The following is a 21,922-nucleotide window of genomic DNA, read 5'->3' as shown; positions in this document are numbered from 1 at the left end:
GGGGGTGAAGGAGGCACTTGCTCCTTCCTGTTGGTTCTCCTTTCAATGTCATCCCATTCCTCCTTTCAGTGTCATCCTTGTGTCCTCCCAGCAGCACTGGCTTCGGTCTCCAGCTCCTTTAGACACAAATAGAAGCGCCGCCAGCCTCAGGCAGGCAGCCGCTCCTCCTCAGAGGTCTGATTCCCAGTTCCCGGGGCTCCTCTAACCTCCTAGGTTCTGATACCTTCAGCATCTTCCTTTTGCTTCCAGCCCAAAGAGTGGCAGCCTTTTTCTAGATATTTATTATCTGTGTATCACTTGTTTGCTTTTACAGCTCTCTAACACTTGTTGCACCTCTAACTCTTGTCACACCAAGGTCCAGTGTGAAAATGATCCTTATTAAGTATCTGGTGTGGAATCTGTTTTCCTGGCTGATTCCTAATGAATGTCTTTTCTACTTACATTTCATTGGCCGGAAGTCACCTGGGCTCTTCCAACCTCAGGTAGGTGGAGAGTGCCCTGGAGGAGGAGAACCAGTATTTGGCCAAGGACCTTATATTTTGGAATTCAAACCATGTGTTCTAATAACTAATGCCGGAGAGCAAAATTTCTGACCACTCGTCAGCTTAAGACAACCATTTTATTGTGCTAATTCTATGGGGTAGGAATTCAGGGATGGCTTGTCTTTGCTTCTTGTTATCTGGGACCTGAGCTGCAAAGATCCAAAAGCTGGGAGTGGCTTGATGGCTAGGGGCCGGCATCACCTGAAGTCTCATTCGCTCACCTGTCTGGTACCTGGACCCAGGAGACTCAAAGAGTAGGACACCTGACTGGAATGCTTGCATTATTCTGCACTTCGCTTTTTTTTTTTTTTTTTAAGATTTTATTTGTTTATTTGACAGACGGAGATCACAAGTAGGCAGAGAGGCAGGCAGAGAGAGAGGAGGAAGCAGGCTCTCCACCGAGCAGAGAGCCCGATGCGGGGCTCAATCCCAGGACCCTGAGATCACGACCCGAGCCGAAGGCAGAGGCTTTAACCCAGTGAGCCACCCAGGCACCCCTGCACTTTGCTTTTTAACTTCATAATATGTCTTGGTGTTCTTTCCAGGTCAGTAAATAGAAGGCTACTGTATTCTTTTGGCTATAGGTGCACAGCATTCCATTACATTGAGTATAGTTTATTTAATCATTTTCTCATTGTGCTTATTTCAGTATTACCCCAGTCTTTTGCTGTTACAAACGGGTCTGCAATGAATAGTGTCCAATGTGTCACAAGTGGGTGATTAAATGTGTAGGTTAAATATTTGTCAGTGGACCTGCCTGATCAGAGAGTATGTGCAATGTGTTATATCCCTTCATAGGTATTGTACAACTTAAATTCCACTAGCAATGTCTTGTTTTTCTGCCGTGTTTCTGACATAATGTGTAACCAAAATTTTGCAGTTTTACCAATGATAGTGATAAATGGTTTTTCTGTTTTATCTTGAGTTTCTCTTGTTATGAGTAAGAATGAGCATTTTGTTGTATGTTTGAGTTCTTTGTATTTCCTTTTCTGTGAACTGCTTGAATCCTTTGCCTGTTTTTACATTGGGTTATTGGTTATTTCATCTTCACGTATTTAAGAATTTATGTTTTCCTATATTAGAGACATTAAATAGATTAGCCCTTTTCTGGAATATGAATTGCAACTATTTTTTCCCAGGTTTGCTATTTCCTTGGACTTTTTAAAAAAAACTGCTATGCATAAGCTTATATTTATATGGCATTGAAATGATCACTCTTTCCTCTTGTGGGTTCTGTATTTTGAGGGTTCTGATTTGATAGGCCACTCCCATGCCAGGATTATACAGGAGTTCTTTCACATCTTTTATTTAGTTTCATTGTTTGTATTTAAATGTTTGATTCATTTGGAATGCATTCTAGTGTAAAGTGTGGATGATATGGATCCGACTTTTAATTTTTGGGTGGCTATCCAGTTGTCCCAACATCATCTATTGAACGGCTCATTTTTACTCCACTGACTTGAGCTGCCTGCTTTACCAAATACTAACTTCCTGCATGTTCTTGAGGCTGTGGACTTCCTGTTTTGTTCCTTTAGTTTTTTTCAGTGCTAATATTGTTAAGTTTTCGAGGCATTGTAATTTAGTGGAGCTAGTCTCCTCTCATTGCTCTTTTTCAGTTTTTCTATTTTTATTTTTCTAAATGAATGGCAGTGCCATACTTTTATTTCTAGTGGGTTTACAGTAAAACTTGGTGTCTCTTTAAAAAAAATTCTTAATTATATTGTCATAAACTGTGTACACCCTGGCTGGAAATGTGTGTACTCCCACAGCTCTTTGCACTTTTACCCTCTTCACCCTTTGGGGGTCATTCTGAACCAGATTCACAGGGACTGGATGCCAAATGTCCCTCAGCATGACTGGACATTAGATTTCATGCTGGTTTAGGTAGATCTGAATCAAAGTTAGAGACATAAATTAATTATAAGTATTACTGGAGCACCGAATACATGAATTTTTCTCAAATGTGATTTTCTCGGTTACTTTTCAGAACACAGGCTGTGAGAAACAAGGTCTTATACTACTATATATGGACATTCTTACTGCACAGCAGTTATCATTGGTGAACTGTTTAACTGCAAAACGTATTCTTATCTCTAAGACCACCGAATCATCCTAGAAATATGAGTGTCAGAGTTGATAACTTCGGCCTTGGCAGGCCAAATCATTTGATAACTATCATGGACATTCATAAAGAATTCAACCCACTCACTGAAAGGAATAGGGACATCCAAGGAAGTCTGGGAAGTTTGAAAATCAGAAAGTGAGAAGTTGGCCTGTGTCCTTAGCAAAATGGACTTTATGATTAGGTTGGTTTATTTTACTGATTTGATGATGTCCAGGGTTCTCTAGTCCTGTGCTGTCTGTACACTAGTCTTTAGGTTCATCTTACAGTCCCTTTTCAAAAAATTGAGGTGAAATTTATATAACATAAAATTAACCTTTTTTTTTTTTATTTGACAGACAGAGATCACAAGTAGGCAGAGAGACAGGCAGAGAGAGAGGAGAAAGCAGGCTCCCTGCTGAGCAGAGAGCCCGATGCGGGGCCCGATCCCAGGACCCCGGGACCACGACCTGAGCTGAAGGCAGAGGCCCTAACCCACTGAGCCACCCGGGCGCCCCAAAATTAACCATTTTAAAGAGAACAGTGCAATGGCATTTAGTATGTTCACAATGTTGTGCAACCACAACCTCTGTAGAGTTCCAAAACCTCTCCAAGATAAAACCCCATGCCCATTAAGCAATTACTCTCCATTTCCTCCTCCCTCCAGCCCCTGGCAGCCACTAATCCTTAGTCTTTGTGGATTTACCTATTCTAGGTAATTTGTATAAATGGAATCATACATGTGATGTTTTGTGTCTGGTTTCTTTCATTTAGCATGTTTCTCAGTTCATCCACACACATTCCCCTTTTGAACATGTTAACTTGTCTCGTGGGTGGAAGGGGCAGTAAAGGTACTGTCATCCTTGGATGGGTAAGTAAAAGATAGTTACTTCTGGGGCTGATTGTAAGCTCAAAATGGGAGTCAAAGTATCAAAGGATGAAACTGTAAAGAAATTAGAGCTGCTCATTTATTTGATCCTTGTATCAGATCATCCTTGTCTGATTTCTGTTCAATCCTTAGAGGGCTGTGGATTGTTTTGGATAGGGGGAAGTGTTTAGTACAATGCCTGGCATGCAGAAAGTACTCAATAAATACTATTATAAATGCATTATTATTAACTTGATATCCTTATTGAATTTAGGATTTGTGGGAGAGACAGCAGAGGACAGTGGTCAAGTGTGGGGGCACTAGACCAGTCACCTGGATTCAAATCTCAGCTCCATCATTTGTTAGCTCCATCATGTGACTTTTGGCAGGTGCTTAACTCCTCCATGCTTCAGCTGATGTCTAATGCAGCAATTAAGAGGATTATATAACTAAAGTAAAGCACTGAACACCATGCCTAGCACACATTGTTTGGTGAATAGATGCAAACCATTATGATTTGAGTAAGTCACGTGGCTTCAAAATCTTTTGGTTCCAAAGATCTTATCCTTGGCAAATCTCCCATAGGAAGTATCCTTTTTATTATATAAGATGAAAGACAATCCTTACAGCATCTAAACATCTGAATGTGCCACTCTGTTCATGGAAGATTTGATGACCATAACTATTAAAATCTTAGTTCTGTCAACTTTCTCTTTTGTTATTTTCTCCCTTTTAAGGGTGTCAGGGAGAGAAAAATGAATAATTAAAGGGATACTCTCGAGGGTATATATACTATCTTCAAAAGTATATATGAAAATAGAATATTTAAAAAGTTCTTTAAAAATATGAGGCATTATCACCACCTATATTGATGGTAGATGGCTAGGTTGCAGTGTCATGACTGGTTTTAGGTTTTGGAGAATCATTTTCTTTTGTCATCTATCTGCCTGATTAAGCCACCACCCACATGGGATCTTTCCAGAGAGAATGTTCATGATGGTGAGGACCATCATGCAATCACGGAGTTCAAACAGGACATACAAAATTTATTTTCCAAACTACAGAAAAAAACAGTGACATGCAACACTGTGAGTCAGTATTCTATTCTTCTCGAGGCTGGATTCTTACTTCATTGCTTCTGTGAAGTGATGCCCCTATATTCAAAGTATCTCCTTTTCCCCAGCCAAACATTTTAAGCTTTATTGTGGTAGTGGCAGTTGTGACACTTAGGGATGTACCTGGATTTTTAAAAAGCAAGGTATCCATGGTGTTGGGGAAACAGGAGAGCAACATGCAAAAGAATGAAACTAGACCACTTTCTTACACCATACACAAAAATAAATTCAAAATGGATTAAAGACTTAAATGTGAGAACTGAAACCATAAAAATCCTAGAAAAGAACACAGGCAATAACTTCTCTGACACTGGCCATAGCAACTTCTTTCTAGGTATGTCTCCTGAGGCAAGGGAAAAAAAAGCAAAAATAAACATTGGGACTATGTAAAAATAAAAAAGTTTCTGCACAGCAAAGGAAACAAAACTAAAGGCAGCTTACCGAATGGGATAAGCTACTGGCAAATGACCTAGCTGATAGAGTTAGCACTTAATATACACAAGAACTTATAAAACACAACACCCCAAAAGTTAACAATCCAATTAAAAAATGGGCAGAAGACATGAATAGACATTTTTCCAAGGGCAGCATAGAGCATAGAGATGGCTACAGAAACATGAGAAGATGCTCAATATCACTGATCATCAGGGAAACGCAAATCAAAGCTACACTGAGATACCACTCCACACCTGTCAGAATGGCTAAAATCAACAACACAACCAACAAAATGTGTTGGTGAGGAAGTGGAGAAAAAGGAACCCTTTTGGACTGTTGGTGGGAATGCAAACTGGTGCAACCATTCTGGAAAATAGTACGGAGTTTCCTCACAATGTTAAAAATAGAACTACCCTACACTTCAGCAATCAAACTACTAGGTATTAACCTAAAGAATACAAAAGAAAAACAAATATAAATACATATGGTGGACTATTACTCAGCCATAAAAAAGAATGAAATCTTGCCATTAGCAACAACACGGATAGAACCAGAGATGACTATGCTGAGCAGAATCAGTCAGAAAAAGACAAATACCATATGATTTCAATCCTATGTGGAATTTAAGAAAAACAAGCAAAGGGTGGAAGGGGGGAACAGAGAAGCAAACCAAGAAAGACACTCTCAGCTAGAGAACTGATGGTTACCAGAGGGGTGGTGGGTGTGAGGATGGGTTAAAAGGTGATAGGGATTAAAGAGTGCACTTGTGATGAGCAGCAGGTGATGTACTGAAGTGTTGAGTCACTATGTTGTACACCTAAAACTAGTATTACACTGTACATTAACTGGAATTTAAATAAAAACTTAAAAAAAGGGCGCCTGGGTGGTTCAGTTGGTTAAGCGACTGCCTTCAGCTCAGGTCAAGATCCTGGAGTCCCAGGATCCAGTCCCGCATCTGGCTCCCTGCTCATTAGGGAGTCTGCTTCTCCCTCTGACCCTCCCCACTCTCATAGTCTTTCTCTCTCTCAAATAAATAAATCTTTTTTTTTTTTAAGATTTTATTTATTTATTTGACAGAGATCACAAGTAGGCAGAGAGGCAGGCAGAGAGAGAGGAAGAAGCAAGCTCCCTGCCGGCCAGAGAGCCTGATGTGGGGCTCAATCCCAGGACCCTGGGATCATGACCTGAGCCGAAGGCAGAGGCTTTAACCCACTGAGCCACCCAGGCGCACCTCAAATAAATAAATCTTAAAAGGGGCGCCTGGGTGGCTCAGTGGGTTAAAGCCTCTGCCTTCAGCTGTCATGATCCCAGGGTCCTGGGATCGAGCTCCACATCAGGCACTCTGGCCGGCAGGGAGCCTGCTGCTTCCTCTCTCTCTGCCTGCCTCTCTGCCTACTTGTGATCTCTGTCTGTCAAATAAATAAATAAAATCTTAAAAAAAAAAAAGGCAATGTATCCCCATTTGAGATCTGTGGATGGAAATTTTAGCAAGGGGTGAGAGGGAACATTGAATTTTCTGGTACATGTGAGAATTTTCAGGCATAGGCTGAACTTTCTGGCATGGTACTGTAGGTGGACAAGTTAAACCTCCTGGTGGAGGGCTGACCGGTGGCAGATAGCAGGAAGGTTCTAGGTCCCTGAAGGTGGGAGAAGGAAGGTACTAGGAAACATGAATGTAGGTACGGAGGTCAGATTTCCTTTCCAATGAAAACTTCACCTCAGAGCCATCCTTATTCTTCATATATGTGAAAGCAGCAAGATATCTAGAGAACTGCATAAAATCAAGTCACTAGGATAAAACTTATTTCATTCTTTAATCTACTGGATATTACCTTCTTGAAAATGGGTCCTCTCACACTGAAGATTTGAATACTGCTAAAAAAACCTGTTCTAAGCCCACCGCAAGAAGGGAGACCTTAACATTTCATTCTCTAAGAGGCAGCAAATAATGAGTGTATAGGAATACAATAAACATATCTCAAAAAAGAATGATACAACTTTTATTTTCCATGGATTTTAAAGATACTTTTGCTACATAGTTATGTATTTTTATGAGATTATATTTTTTCATTTGTATGAAGTTCAGCCTTATACAATTTTAAGGTGATATGTTTGGTAGTGTATCTATAATCTTTAAAAAGTTTAGAGTTTTTGGAATGTACAGTATATGAGGTAAAATCAAGATTACATTAAAAATTGTTTTCTCCTCTGCATTGATTTTGCAGTGAGGCTCAAATGGCAAGTACACTATTAAATGACATTTACTATCAAAAATAGGAGTTCATTTGAGTTACTATGAAAAACATAAGCCACTGTAACTGCCACAGCGGCAATATTTTACCATTTTAGACATTCAACTATATAGAAATCTCTGGGCTATTACACTCAAACTCATTTGTACTGCCAAATGTGGCACTTTTAAGAAGTTTCTAGAAAATAATCGTAATCACTGTTGTTTTGGGGGAAAGTTAGCCTATACATAAGAGATTAAATTTAAATAAAATGTAAACATACAGTATATTATAGTGACAGATCATTCTTACCACTTGGAAAGGCCAAGTTTATCCGTTTCTTTTTTGAACAAAGGTTAATGTTTTTTCTACAGCACAGATCATTTGACATAAAACAATTACAATACATGCCCATTCTAATATAAGAGAAATTCTTCAGAGATCTTCAAAGCACAAAACATATGTCCTTTTTTCAAAGACTGACAGAAGTGCTTAGTAATCACTAAAATGCTAACTTCAGCAACTAAAAATTAGTGATTCACTATCCTAAAATTCAAATAATAAATTAAAAAGGCTAGTTACAAGTGTTTTACAGATAACAGATGTGATAAAACAAGAATTTTAGATAGTTTCATTACAAACTGTATTATTACTGGCAGTCATTGACATCTATGCAAGATGTACAATGTGATACTTGACAAAATTCAATCTGATCATCCAATAACTCACAAATGCAAGCTCACAAAACATTAATGAATTATGCAATTGCAAAGTGCTCTAATGCAACATTAACCACATGCAATCAACAATTTGGAACAGTATCCAGACAGACATTACATTAAACATTAGTTTTTCAAGAAAGAAAGCAGCTTGAAGTTTACTGGTGCAAATTAATTTTGTCTTCAGATTTGGTGCCCCAAACAAAAAGGTTAGGTTTGATTATGAATTCTGATGGTGATGGCAGTTATGGGAGAAGCAGCAAAACTTATGGGAGTTCTTCAAAATCAGTCTATTCCAGATAGATGGAGTGAGTGTGTGTGTGTGTGTGTGTGTATATTTCTACACTTGGTAGGTATAGTTTATATATATGCCATATATGTATATGTGTGTCCTTATACACATACATATAGTTCAGAGGCTCACAAAAACCAAATTAAATAGGTTAGAAATTCAGAGTTGAATATGACTACTTTTAAAAAGTATAATCCCTCTGTTCTTTTCTCAAGACCTGAAGAAGTGCTTTTTGAGTAAACATTAAAATATTTTTAGGCCAAGTAAACTGTCTGTGCTTTCTTTAAGTGATTTATCTGTGAATTCATGAATATATACTTGTAATGAAGAACTCCACATTTATCAAACAAGAAGTTTCTTTTTTCATGCATATTCTTTCATCCAGTTTTTGTCTGCTAAGCCCCTCCAGTTATTCATCATAATCCCACTTACCAAATAATTAAGACAAATGAGGAGGTAGAAATATAGCACTAGATTGCTTTCACAGCATCAGACTTTAACATTTTTTTAATAGCATGTTAGTGTAAATTTTAATCATTCTGACTTTTTCACTAGGTAATATCTTTAGAACAGATCAGGTTGTCACTGTTACACTCATGCTGACTGGTCAAAATATCAATTATATACTGTTGCCTCTTTGAAAGTTTGTTTTACAAGAAGGCATATTAAAAAAAAAAAAAGAAAAAAAAAAGGAAAAAAAAGGGCAAAGAAGGAAAGAATAAAGTCCCAACCAAACAAAAACCCAAAAATTGCTATTTCTGTGGCTTGCATTCTAATAAGGTGCCAGCCTCTACCTAATGATATAAGCATTGAAAATGGCAAAAATGATGTATTATAGTCTCAATGCCAGTGCTAAATGCCACTGTTTTTGTAAAAGCAATACAGAAATAATTTTAGTACATGACAAAATAAAATGTAATACAGTATTAAAAATAAAGTTATATTTTCACTTGATTACAAAGTACTGAATGATAAAGGCAATCAAAATGGAAAAGAAAGCAAACAGCACAAGGATGACGGCAGCACACTGCTCATCACTTAGTGCGCGCCGGGTCCTTGTGCTTTCCACAGTGTCTCTGTTGGTGCTGGCTGGTGGGTCAGTCCTCTGAGAGATGAAGAGCACTGTTGTGCTGTAGGGACCTACTAGGTCCTGATGCCCCACAGGGTCTTGGCACTGGCGAATGGCACACACACGGAAACGATATTCACAGTTCAGCTGAAGACTTGAATACCGGAATGAAGAGTCAGGACCTTTGTAAATCTATTAATAAGAGAGTGGAAAAAGAATTACGTATGAAGGACAGGCAGAAAATATTTTACAACTGGCTAGTTTTAGAATTATTTTTGACATGGAAGCTAGTGAGTGCCATTGCTTTTATTATTATTTTTTAAAAAGATTTTATTTATTTATCTGACAGAGGGAGAGAGATCACAAGTTAGCAGAGAAACAGGCAGAGATAGAGAGGGGGAAGCAGGCTCCCTGCTGAGCAGAGAGCCTGATTCGAGGCTTGATCCCAGCACCCTGAGATTGTGACCTGAGCCGAAGGCAGAGGCTTAACCCACTGAGCCACCCAGGTGCCCCTGCTTTCATCTTTTAAATGACATTTAAAAAATACCTATCTTTACATTAAAGAGCTTATCTGCTATATAAGGACAGGAGAAATTGGAAAAGTGAGGATGTGAGATATATGGTCACAGAGCAAGCAAAATCAGCCCACAGGCATTTCCTTGGTTTTCTCAAATGTAATAAGTCAAACTTCTGGGAAATCATTCTGTGAAAAGAGAAACTACATCTAATTATGTTTCCACATTATATATAAATCTATGTGAAACTGGCTTCTGTACCATTTCAAACATCTGCTGAAAACAATGAATGAATGAATAAGGGGAGCTTTCTACAGCTGTCTATGGCAAATTATTTTATAAACTTTAAAAAAATCACTTAGAATCACAGAACTGGATTTTAAACCCAAGTCCTCTGCCCATCCCTTAGAAAGGAAATAACAAGAATGGAATTCCATGAATTTTCAAGAGTGCTAGCAATTAAGGGGATATGTATTGGGACTGGTCACTCCTGGGTCCAAGCACTACTCTGCCAGTTCACACTTCATTTATTTTAGGCCAATTACCTTAGTACAATGAAAATAATAGTTATGTTGTATGGTAATTATGAGACTGAAATAAACTAATACTTGTTGAAGGACTTAACATAGTCCCCAGCACATGGTAACTGTTCAGTATATGGAAGCCATAATTTCTGTTAATGAGCTCCCCCCAACCCCAATTCTACAAATAAGAAAATGAAGGCTCATAGTGACTGTTCAATTGAGTTCTTCCAGCTAGTTGGTGGGCTATAAGTGAGATAACCCAAACCTGGGCTAGTCTTCTTTCAAGCAATTTTACCTGCTTTTACCTGTACAACTGTGTTGTACATCTGAATTTTTATATACTGTTTGCTCCTGAAGGAGCAAGGTTAAGAGCTTTATCTCATTTTTTGTCTTCAGGATCCAGCATATAATTGGTACTTAAAGCCACTAAATTAGTGAATTATTGACTATGTATATGTCAAAATGTATGTCAGTGGGTGCTGAGAATATATAAAGAAGCTTTTACTGAAGGAAGTAAAACTTATAGTGGAGCAGAAAATGGTAAATATGCATTAGTTCTGAGGATGCAAATGAGCAATCTGGGGAGTGGGAATGTAGTAATGTTGACATCTGGAAGATGGTAAAAGCAGTGATGTCAGTAATCAGAAGGCTGTAGTAGAAAGCAGCGTGAAAGAGTATACATACAATTAACCAAAAATAGAAAAATAAAAAAAATGTATTTGTCATATGGATGTAATAGGTGATATTTGTCTTTAAAATTTTCTTCACTTTCCGTTTACCTCCAAATGGGCATGGTAACCTCAACAAATGGTATGAGGATGATAGGTGAAGAGATCTGACAGAGGGGACGAATATGTTCATAATACTGGTTGGAAATTTAGGTCTTACTCCACAGGGGCCACTTTAGGTGTGTGATATTTACAACAGTGTTTAAGGAATCCTGATCATAAAGCTGAATGAGCGACTGAGGAAGTTGGGTACAATAGGGGCTCCTGCTGTATGAAAGCACAAGGATATGAGGTTTTGGTATAGGTTTTATGGATCATTTTTAGAAATGATTTTTATTCGAATAAGTAGGCAGGCAAAAAAAAAAAAAATCTTTTAAAAGTTCAAAGCTTGGGGACCAAAACGATGTTAGTATTTATGAAACTGATAAAATGAAGAGTTTGGAGAGGAGAGATTGGGAGGGAAGATAATGAGGTCAGGCTTTCAGTTTGTGTTTCAGATGTCGGAAGGCAAACAGGGAGACATCTTAGATAACTGTAGGTACAGGACTGAAGAAAACAGATAAACTTGCTAAAGCTAATTTATAAAAATGTCCATATATCTAAGTGAAGGTATTCAAAACAAGCCTCAAGCTTGACATAAGGTGGATTTGGTCTAAGACTAAGAAATAACACCATTTCCACTCCTCCATTTCATACTGACAAGATAAAATTGTTGCGATCTTAGTAAACAGAAAAGGGCAAATAAAACTCTAATAAATTCATAATTTTTTGGCTTGTAGCTATTGCTCACAGATAACTTAGAATTACATATAATTAAAACAAAACAAAAAATAAAACAGCTCTTTATATTTGCTGCCAATCAACTATCCATTTATAGGCAGGGTATAGCAAATACTAAGTAAGGCAGATTTACAGTTAAGAAAATGGCAGATAAGAGATGACAATTTTCACTTTGCATTTTAGTAGAGAAATGCAGACTAAACTTAAGCTTGTCAAGTTTGTGCATGCTTAGCTGGCTAAGAACTTTGAAACAGTATGCCAACTGCAACAGAATTTTATCGGAAAACTTTTAAAGAAAGTTTAGATTTTTATACATTGGTATTTGCCTGACATGGGGCTCAATCTCAGGACCTTGGGATCATGACCTGAGCAGAAGGCAGACGCTTAACCGACTGAGCCACCCAAGTCCCTCGTCCTTATTTAAACTTTGTGAATATGTTACAGCATGAAAAAAATAACAAGTGTAGAAGAGGGGCCAATAAAAATGAAACCAGTAACTTACCTACTTATCTCTCTCCATATCCACACATTCTAGAAATCTATTTGGTTGGCTAGATTAATTTACCAAGTACTCATACAAAAAAGCAAAACAGTCCATTTTTATCCTTTAAGGATAAGTGAAACATGTTTACTATCAAACATAACCACTTTGAAGTTGTCATTACAAAAGAACAAATTCCTTTTAACTATTTCTACTTTCAGTGTATGTTTCACATCCACATCTAATTTTACAATGAGTAATATGCACCGTATATATTATTTATAGCAGTTAGTATAAGAATGATTTTAACAATATGTTACTTTTAGACTAAGTGCAGACTTGTTTATACCTTAAGGTTTATTTTGCATTGATTACATTTAAAAGTAATGATTCATTATGATATATAATAAGGCGTATCTTGTCACATAATATATATACATAATATGACACATATACATAATATGACACATATGGTCACATATATGTACATAACATGGCACATATGGTCATATATCCTCCTGTAATTTGTAAATATATTATTGCAAATACTTATTTTGTAGTGATCAATACATAAAAAAAACCCATGAAAACAATGGAATATAGACAAATAGCTGCATGGCTCTTGTCTATACCATTCTTTTCAATTACTGCTAAGGGAGTTATATATGAACTTGGAATTTTAGAGCAGTTCTTAGGTTTATTGTGCATAAGCACCACTTAGAACTTGAAAAAAAAGAAACAATCATGGGCCCTCTTCTTAGACATTCAGGTTCATTAGGTCTGCAGGCCACTCAGAGGGGCACTGTTTTTGGAAATCTAAGTTCAGAAGTTTAAGAAAAAAAAAAAAAAAGTTGTAGAGAGCCCAACAAGCCACTGTCCCAGTACCCATTCTCTGACACTGTCAAGAGTACTGATTTTTGATGGGGTATCAAACTCTCCCTTATCCAATTCTTATACTTGGAAAAGCTTGCCTCGTTATTATACTGCAGAAGAGGCCTCTGCTCTGGTTGGCTTAAATCCTGAAATAATCATTGGTTCAGGGATGGGTTTGCAATCTAAGTGCTTTCTCTTCTCTGAAAGTGAATGAGGTAGAGTAAGTTCCTCCTGGCTAAGGGGAGTGACTGAAGACTGCTGAGAAAAACCAAGTCCCTGAAGACTTCAGAGCTTCTGGAATCAAGCAATCCTGAAGCATGCTTATCTTCAGGCTTCTCCCTAAGAGGATTTACACTTAATTGTGCTAGTCTGAGTTGGTTTTTTTGGTACTTGCAACATATTGAGCTGTGACACAGAAGTGCCTTAGGTACAGATTCCCAGATGGGGTTATATGCGTTGATAATGGCTTTACTGTCCACCAGTATTTTTACTTCACCTTTCTGTACTACTTGAAATGCCATTTTGGAAAAAAGGACTTGCTTTTTAAAATGTATACACTTCCCCCAGGGAATTATAGAGCCAGTAGATGCTTACCTTTGGTATGAATTTTCCCATGCAAATAGTCTTTCTCCTAATGCCAATAAGGTCAGCTATACTTTGTATACGGGAGCTATGATGTGTCAGATAGGGAGGCAAGAGTCAAAGGGAGAGTGTGATTTTAGAGAATGTGGGCAATTTTAGATGAGGTTCTACAGAATGGTGCAAGGGGCAGCGAGAAGGCAGCAAAGAATTTTCTCAAAGCGGATCAAAAAGGGACAAAGAAAGGACGAATATAAAGAAATCAATTTGTTTCTATTTTTTCCTTCTATGTCCCTCCAACTTTGGCCCAGGGTCATGAGTACTTGCTGCTGCCAGGGGAATTTGTTTCCAGATCCCTAAAACCAGCAACATTATAGGTTAAATGGGTTTTTATAGGCTAGTTTAGAAACTCAACCACCAACTTAAAAGAACTAATCCTGTCTTAAAAACATCAGCCATTCCTACTGCTATGGAATACAGACCACAGGACCTGGCTTCCTTAACTACACACTCCATTCGTGAGGCTTACTCAAGTCACACTTCAGAGTTCATGGCTCCTTTTAAGCTCACCAGTGCCACCATATTCCCCTCTGCCTGCCCTCACTTAAATGGCACTCCTTTTAGAAAACATTCCAAGGTCCAGCTGGAATAAATACTTCCTTTTCATAAAGTAGGTTTTATCTTTATTATGACCTTTTGTTTGGCAATGTAAAGTGTCACGATTATAAAATTTCTGCTTGCTTGTAAAATTCTAAACAACTTTTTGAAATCAGAACAGTAACTTATTAATATTGTAGCCCCTATAATTCTTTATATATGGTGTTTAATAGATGTGTGCTGAGTATTAAATAAATTTTAAGTAAAATATTAAATTCCATGAATGAAACTGAACTCTTAAAAAAACAACCTTCAAACTTTTGGAGTATAACTTGCCAATAAACTGTAAAATCTTACAAACATTTAAGAGCTTTAGATGAGCAAATATACTATGAGGGTCTAAGGAAATCAGTATTTTAAGTTTTATGGCATGCTTACAATCTTAAGTGAAAGTGATGACAGGGTTAATTTAGCTTTTAAGTTAAATTAGAATTAGCATTGCTATTTCATGTAGTGATACGTTTATTAAAATTCATACACTACTCAAATGTGGGGTCCCTATTTCCTTTAAACATGTAATGCAATTACACTTTTTTAATATTAATTTTGCTTCCTCCTTGGAAGGAAGCCTGCTTATCTGTAAATTATATTCAAATTTGATTATGTCAATTTGCAGATGGCTTAATAAAGAAAAACAACCACATGCCTCTGACTCTTTGGGGCTTTTTGTAATTTCACTTAAGAAATAACACTTCGAGGGACGCCTGGGTGGCTCAGTTGGTTAAGTGACTCCCTTCGGCTTGGGTCATGATCCCAGGGTCCTGGGATCCAGTCCCACACTGGCCTCCTTGCTCCTTGCCTGCTTCTCCCCCTGCTTGTGCTCTCTCTGACAAATAAATGAAATCTTAAAAAAGAAAAGGAAAGAGAAAAAAAGAAAAAACACTTTCATACTTAAAACTTGAAAGAAAAAATTATATTGAAAAATATTCTATTCTTAATAGCTGTAACAGCATGAGAGTACAATAAAACAGATGAATGATTGATTTCCTAGTGGGAAAAGAAAATACAAGATGCTCAAATGAAAACCACCCAGCTTAAAAGCACTCAAGATCAAGAAGGTTGACAGAAAAAAAGGGAGAATCAGATGAAATGTTTATAGAAAGTAGGCTTTTGAGTTGGATAAAAATGACTTCTTTATAAAAGATACAGTGAATACTGGCAGCTTCCTGCTTCATCTCACTGCTGTTCACCCTCTACCAGAAAGCCTTCTCTGAAACTTTTTGGCCAGGTAGGTGAACTTCTGCTAGGCTTCCATAATGACTATTATCATATTTACAACACTACCTTATAATTATGATCACTACTAGTATTGTGAAATCCCCCTTCATGCTCTCTGCTTCTACCCGTGTCCCATTCTGGCCAAAATGACCTTGTGTCTGATCCTGTGACTACTCTGGTAAAAATCCTCTACTGGTTTCTCATTTTACATGGAGTAAAAAAGTTACAGTGTGGCCTATAATGCTCTATGTGACCTTCATACCATTCATAGATCTTCTTCACAATTAACCACTTGACTTCATCTGCTATTTTCCCCATTGCTCGCACAACCCCATATTGGCCTCCTTGTTGTTCATTAAGTTTAACAAGCATGTTCCTACCTCTGGGCCTTTGCACCCATTACTTTCTCTTCTTAGAACACTATTCTCCTCATATTCATCTCCTTTGGGTCTCTGACTGTCACCTCACTGTCCTATATGAGACAGCACTAGCTTTCTCTACTCCCAAGACTGCTTATTCCTTTTACCCAGTTTTATTTATTCTCCACTGTACTTATCACTATCATATGATATACTAATGTATTTATTTGCAGTACTTTTTTCTACTGAATATAAAAGCCATAGAGGCAAGAACTTTTCATTCAGTGTTATATCTCCTGAGTGCCTGGCACACAGTTTAATAAATTCTTGTCAAATGAATGAATCATCTGTTAAATATATAGCTCATACTTAAAAAGATTTTGAATCCTGAGATACTGTGTAGTTACTAATCTTTGGAACACAGTAAGTACTGAATAAATGTTTTTGAATTAGGAAGATAAAGACAGTCAAATCTTGCACTGCAAAAACATAAAAATGAGAAAGATAAAAATAAGTATCCACAGAATTACATCTTTGCACATACCTGTTTAAATTCTGAATCTTTTCCCAACATAACTTGAAGACTGTAAATAACTGGATCACCTTTCATTGGCTGTAAACATTCCCATGTAATTTCACAAATGTGGTCATTTATTTTCTCTATTTTGGGGGCTGTAAAGAACAAATACAAATACTTGACTTTTAACTTGGCACATCACATAGACCTTCTGTTTCAACAAACCTTTAAAACTCAGTTAAATACCTGGATTTTTGAAATTGCAGAGACATGATTAATGGTTCACTCTTACTATCTACAGACCATATAATCTACAGGTGCTACAATGGCCAGATTGACTAAAAGATCTGCCAAGGTAAGCACTGTTTTCATTGAGTTAGAAAGCCAAAAGGAGTTATCTCAGTACTAAAACAACATTAATGGTGCTTCTAAGAGTATACCTAAAATATGAAATTTTATAATTTAAGAAATCTCCTAAATTGAAAAGGAAGTTGAAAAATACCCCTCGTTGCTTGATATAAAACTGCTTTACTCAATAGTGGGGTATCAAGGGTTAAAATCAGCAATAATCATAAGGCTAAGAGACATTAAACTGGACGATAAAACAGAAACAAGACTCAGTAACCATCAACATTATTAGAAAAGTATTCAAGAACAGTCCTGCTAAGTGTGGATCTGCTTAACAAATGACACATTTTAAGTACACAATCCAGGACACTGTACTAAATAGAAGTCTCTTTGATTTGTCTTCAGTGTGAGGAATGTCAGTGATTTTGGCTAAACATACAAATTGCAATCCTTGCCAGGGTCATTTTAAAATAAGAACCGCTCTAAAATTAATTTTAAAGATATCTGTATATACAAATGTGTGAATGTGTGTGCAAATTTGATTAAAAATTTCAAGTTAAGTAAGAAAGTACTTATGTTTTCCTTAACAGGCGACCTGGCTTTCTCCCTGAAATCTGAATGAATGAAATATTAACAACTCAAAACAATTCAAGTTTATGATTTTATTCTTTAAGTAACAATAGCAGAAACTGCAAGTGACCCTATTAGAAAACCAGCATCATCTATTCAATTTAGTATTTTTATATTAGATTAAAAAGATTAGTGACAAAATCCAGCACTTGTCTGAGTATCAATGAGCTAGATAAAATAGCTTTTATTATTGAGTGAAACTCTCAGTAGATGGGTTTGTCTATATAATTTCTTTTTTATAATTTAAATGTTGTACACATACTGGATGATAAATAACAGCACATAAAGCTATTTATGAAGATGCATTTAAAATTAAATTATTATTAAAGAACATAACTTAAGGATGTGTAACTTACCTTTCAAGGCAGCTGGGACAGATTTTGGAGTAGTAAAAATATATTCTTGGGAGAGAGGACCTTCCCCTGCTTCATTACAAGCTTGAATACAGAATTTGTAGGATGTTGACTCATTAAGTCTTTGTACTTTGTATGTATGACATGGACCTCTGTATAAGGATACAAACCTAAAATGGAAATGGCTCTTGTTAAAAATAAACCTTAACTATCTTATGAAAAATATTAAAAAACTATTTAAAAAGTACAGTTTGGACATTACTTAGCAATATAAATTATTCTTAGAATTCAATGCCAGGAATGCTTTGTCACTCCAAATAAGTCTATTTTTTTAATCAGATGATTAAAATCACAGGACTGGTAAATTTCCTAATTTGTCATGGTTTTCTGAAAAATTATTGCTGAATTTTGTGTCCGATCATAGTAACTTTTCATGCTTCTGGTAAAGCTTTGTTTCGGGCTGCTATCTTTTAATGTTCATACATTTTTAAAGACACTCAGAATACCACAATTTTCATTAGTCTTAGGCATATAATTTGTTATATTTAAAAAGAGAACCCTCAATTCCTAGGCATAATTTTAGCTGATTTGGTGATGTCTTCTAGAGATTTACACAGTAGTATGAAAGAATGTATAATTTGCCATAAATTATCCACCTGAACTGTTCAATGGAAAGTTTGACTTCATATATGTCACCCGTAAGTTCAATTGTTCCCCAATACTTTTGATTGGCTATTTTAAAGTTTTTGGAAGTTGGGGAATGAGTAACGGAATGAATGCTCTCATAGTTCTAATGGTCTGAAAACTGTAGTCAGGTTAAAAATGAAAAAAAAAAAAAAGAAAAAAAAAAGTTAATGACCTGCAGTAACAATATTTCCAAGAAGCAGTAATTAGATAAGTCTTGCCTTTTTAATCTCATTTTTTTTTTTTTTAAAGGATAGGAGGAAAAAACAACCACTACTGAAAAAGCTAAATAATGACAAAACCTGTGGTCAAGAGAAAGCTGAAACAGTATTAAGATATTGGGGCACCTGGGTGGCTCAGTGGGTTAAAGCCTCTGCCTTTGGCTCAGGTCATGATCCCAGGGTCCTGGGATCGAGTCCTGCATTGGGCTCTCTGCTCTGCAGGGAGTCTGCTTCCCCCCTCTCTCTCTGCCTGCCTCTCAGCCTACTTGTGATCTCTGTCAAATAAATAAATAAAATCTTTAAAAAAAATAGTATTAAGATACTATCCCACAGCAAATGTAAACAGTTGTGAAAAATCAAAGGAAAAGAGTGTAACTACAGGTATTACCTTGATTTGTTAACTTTAGACAGCAAACTTATAATATCATAGGTTTTAATTTCTTTATTTTCCACAGCCAGTACCTTACCATTCTCTAGATGATAGCTAAACACTAATTAAGCTTAATGTTCTAGCCTATTAATATAATCTATATTTAATAGAATCTTTATTCTATTACATTTCAATCAAACACCAATTAAACCCATTTCCAGTAAACCTTCTTGCATTACCCCAAATGTAAATGCTACAAAGGGGATGAAAATAATTTACAGAATTCACTCACTCAGTGATAATAACATATATTAAAGATAAATGGCTATACCAAAAATCAGTAGCAAGGCAAAGCACCTCCTTCTAGAAATAAGACTTTACAAAGTGAACATAAAATTCTGCCAAAGGCAAAGGCTAATATTCATAGAGGCACAGATTTCAGAAAATGATCAATATTGTTTGCTCTGCATAATGCTCTTACTGGTGATATAGTATGCTTAATTCTGTATGTTATTTTAAATATGTAAGTACCTCTGAGAGTACTTATGTACAAGTACCATGAATATTCTATTACTGAATATTTGGCTAAGATGCAAACACAACACAAAAAACAAAGTGGTAAAACTTAGGGAAGAACTGCTAATAGCACTCTGAATCCATAAGATATACAAATTGTTTCTCATAAGCTGAATGAAAAGTAGAAAAGTAAAATTTGAATTCTTAAAATATTAGAAGAATAACACCTGTGGAGGGTATATGGCATTGTTTACATGGGATATAATGTCAGTAAAGGGCCTCAGATTTGCATCTGAATAACTTATATTACACATATTTTGATTTATAATTAAAAATGATTTAGTGGGATAATATATGGCATGGATGTAATGAAAATGTAAAAGATGGCAGCAAAGACAAGAACCTGAGTAGCAAGGGGACTGGCTAATAATCAGAGAGTAAACAAGATCTGACAGTGAGGAACTGAACTATATTTACTGTATGCAGGCCCTGTGACAGGGTGTGGTGGAAAGTGAGACACAATCCCTACCCTCAAGGATCTCAGAGGCCTTAAACCAATCAGTCATTTACTAACAAAACTGCCTCTGCCGGAAATAAGGGTTGAAGAACTTTGTTGTAGCAAAGATTATGTTTCTTTTACCTGCATGAAGAGAGTAAATGGGTTAGAGAAGAGAGCCAAAGAATAGCCCACTTAATTTTTCTCTTGGCATCCTACTCACAAGTTATGAACAGGAAATTGTCACCATATCTTTTGGTGTTTTGAAAACAGCACATTTAAAATTATTTCTTATCAGAATTCTAATCTTGTTTTTGAAAACTAATTTTATTTACTTCTACTGTTAAAACTGATATGCCTAAGAAACTATATAAAGAAGCAATTAAGAACACCTACCTTCCATTCTTATCCTCCATCTGAAGGTGGTACTGAATAGAATCTGTTGACAGTGTTTTGGGGGTTCCTTCTCCCCATTTCAGCTTAAGGTTCTGGTGGCTGAAGGCAACACATTCCAGACGAGGTGGATCAGGAGGGAGGGGCTTAGTTTTTAATTTTATCATGTGGCTGAAAGGACCAGCTCCAAGGCTATTCAAGGCTTGAATTCGTATTCTAAGTGCCACATTAAGAAAAAAGAAATCAATTTATGATTATTCTATTTAAAGTTTCTCTCTGGATTAGGCAAAAATTAACATAGTTTGTAGAGTATACCTGTATGTTGTATCTGGTTGCAAATTGTCTATAATATAGCTTGTAACCTTTCCAACTGCTAAGGGCTGTTTATCTCCCAAGTCTATGCTGTAGGCAAGGATTTCCGAACCATGGTCACAAGGCTTTTCCCAGCTTATTGCAAGGCATGTAGAAGGTGAATAATGGGGATTTTCTATATCATCATCATTTATTTCTTGAAGACAAGTCACAATAGCAGGAACTGATGGTGGAGTCACACAGGCTACTACATCACTGAAAGGCCCTGCACCCACAATACTCAAAGCCTACAAATAAACAGAGCCCATAGATTAACAAAAACATGACCAACAAAATGCTCACAGAACACAAAACTCCGGCTAGAGTAGAAAGGCCCTGACCACCTTTACCTGGACTCTGCAATAATAGGTAGTTGCTGGTGAAAGTCCTTTTAATTCATAACTGAGACTGGGCCCACAGTAACACATCTGCATACTTCCTTCCACGCCTCCCCACTCCAATCGATATTCAGTGACATCAGTTCCGTTACTCAAAGGGACCTTTAAATTAAGAAAGGGAAAAGGTCTTAAGTCTTGACATTGATTAAATGGGTTTTGGGCAAAAATGTTCTTTGCCTGAGCATACAAAAAATCGAACTGCTTTTGAATTTCTTTAAAATGTTTAAGTAGAATTAAAACTGTTCAATATTACATTTTTATTCATTAAGGTCACCTGAATGTAAGATTGGCCAAAAAATATATATATTGGCCAACAAAATAAAACTGTTTTCAATTAGAAGTCAAAATATGGCTGAATCACTTCAGAAAGAGAATTGTAAAGTAAACATTCTTCAAAATAATCCTATCAAGTAATATAAATGTTAAATCACGTAAGGACATTTTCTTTGTTAAATTTCAAAGGAAACTGAAAATGTAATTATCATTACTGATGATTACTATATACAATAAACAAGTGGAGATAATAAATATAAGAGAAATAGTATTATACTGATACCTA

General features: G+C 36.5%; 1 protein-coding gene across 1 annotated transcript in view; it reads right to left on the bottom strand.

The window, feature by feature from the left end:
• Nucleotides 1–7,033: 7,033 nt before the first annotated feature.
• The window catches only part of FNDC3A (fibronectin type III domain containing 3A), a 170,332-nt gene continuing 155,443 nt past the window's right edge, over nucleotides 7,034–21,922 (bottom strand). The window contains exons 21-26 of the mRNA XM_080797998.1: nucleotides 21,316–21,465; nucleotides 20,930–21,213; nucleotides 20,618–20,830; nucleotides 17,938–18,104; nucleotides 16,631–16,758; nucleotides 7,034–9,564 (exon numbers count right to left, since the gene is read on the bottom strand). Of these exons, the coding sequence (XP_080654124.1) occupies nucleotides 9,250–9,564; nucleotides 16,631–16,758; nucleotides 17,938–18,104; nucleotides 20,618–20,830; nucleotides 20,930–21,213; nucleotides 21,316–21,465 (1,257 nt within the window). The 3' untranslated portion in view covers nucleotides 7,034–9,249. The remainder of the gene's footprint in view (nucleotides 9,565–16,630; nucleotides 16,759–17,937; nucleotides 18,105–20,617; nucleotides 20,831–20,929; nucleotides 21,214–21,315; nucleotides 21,466–21,922) is intronic.

The sequence above is a fragment of the Martes martes genome (genome assembly GCF_963455335.1).
Source record: "Martes martes genome assembly, chromosome: 3".
Classification (NCBI taxonomy): domain Eukaryota; kingdom Metazoa; phylum Chordata; class Mammalia; order Carnivora; family Mustelidae; genus Martes; species Martes martes.
The sequence above is the reverse complement of the archived record's forward strand: the minus strand, read 5'-3'. Positions and strand labels throughout refer to the sequence as shown.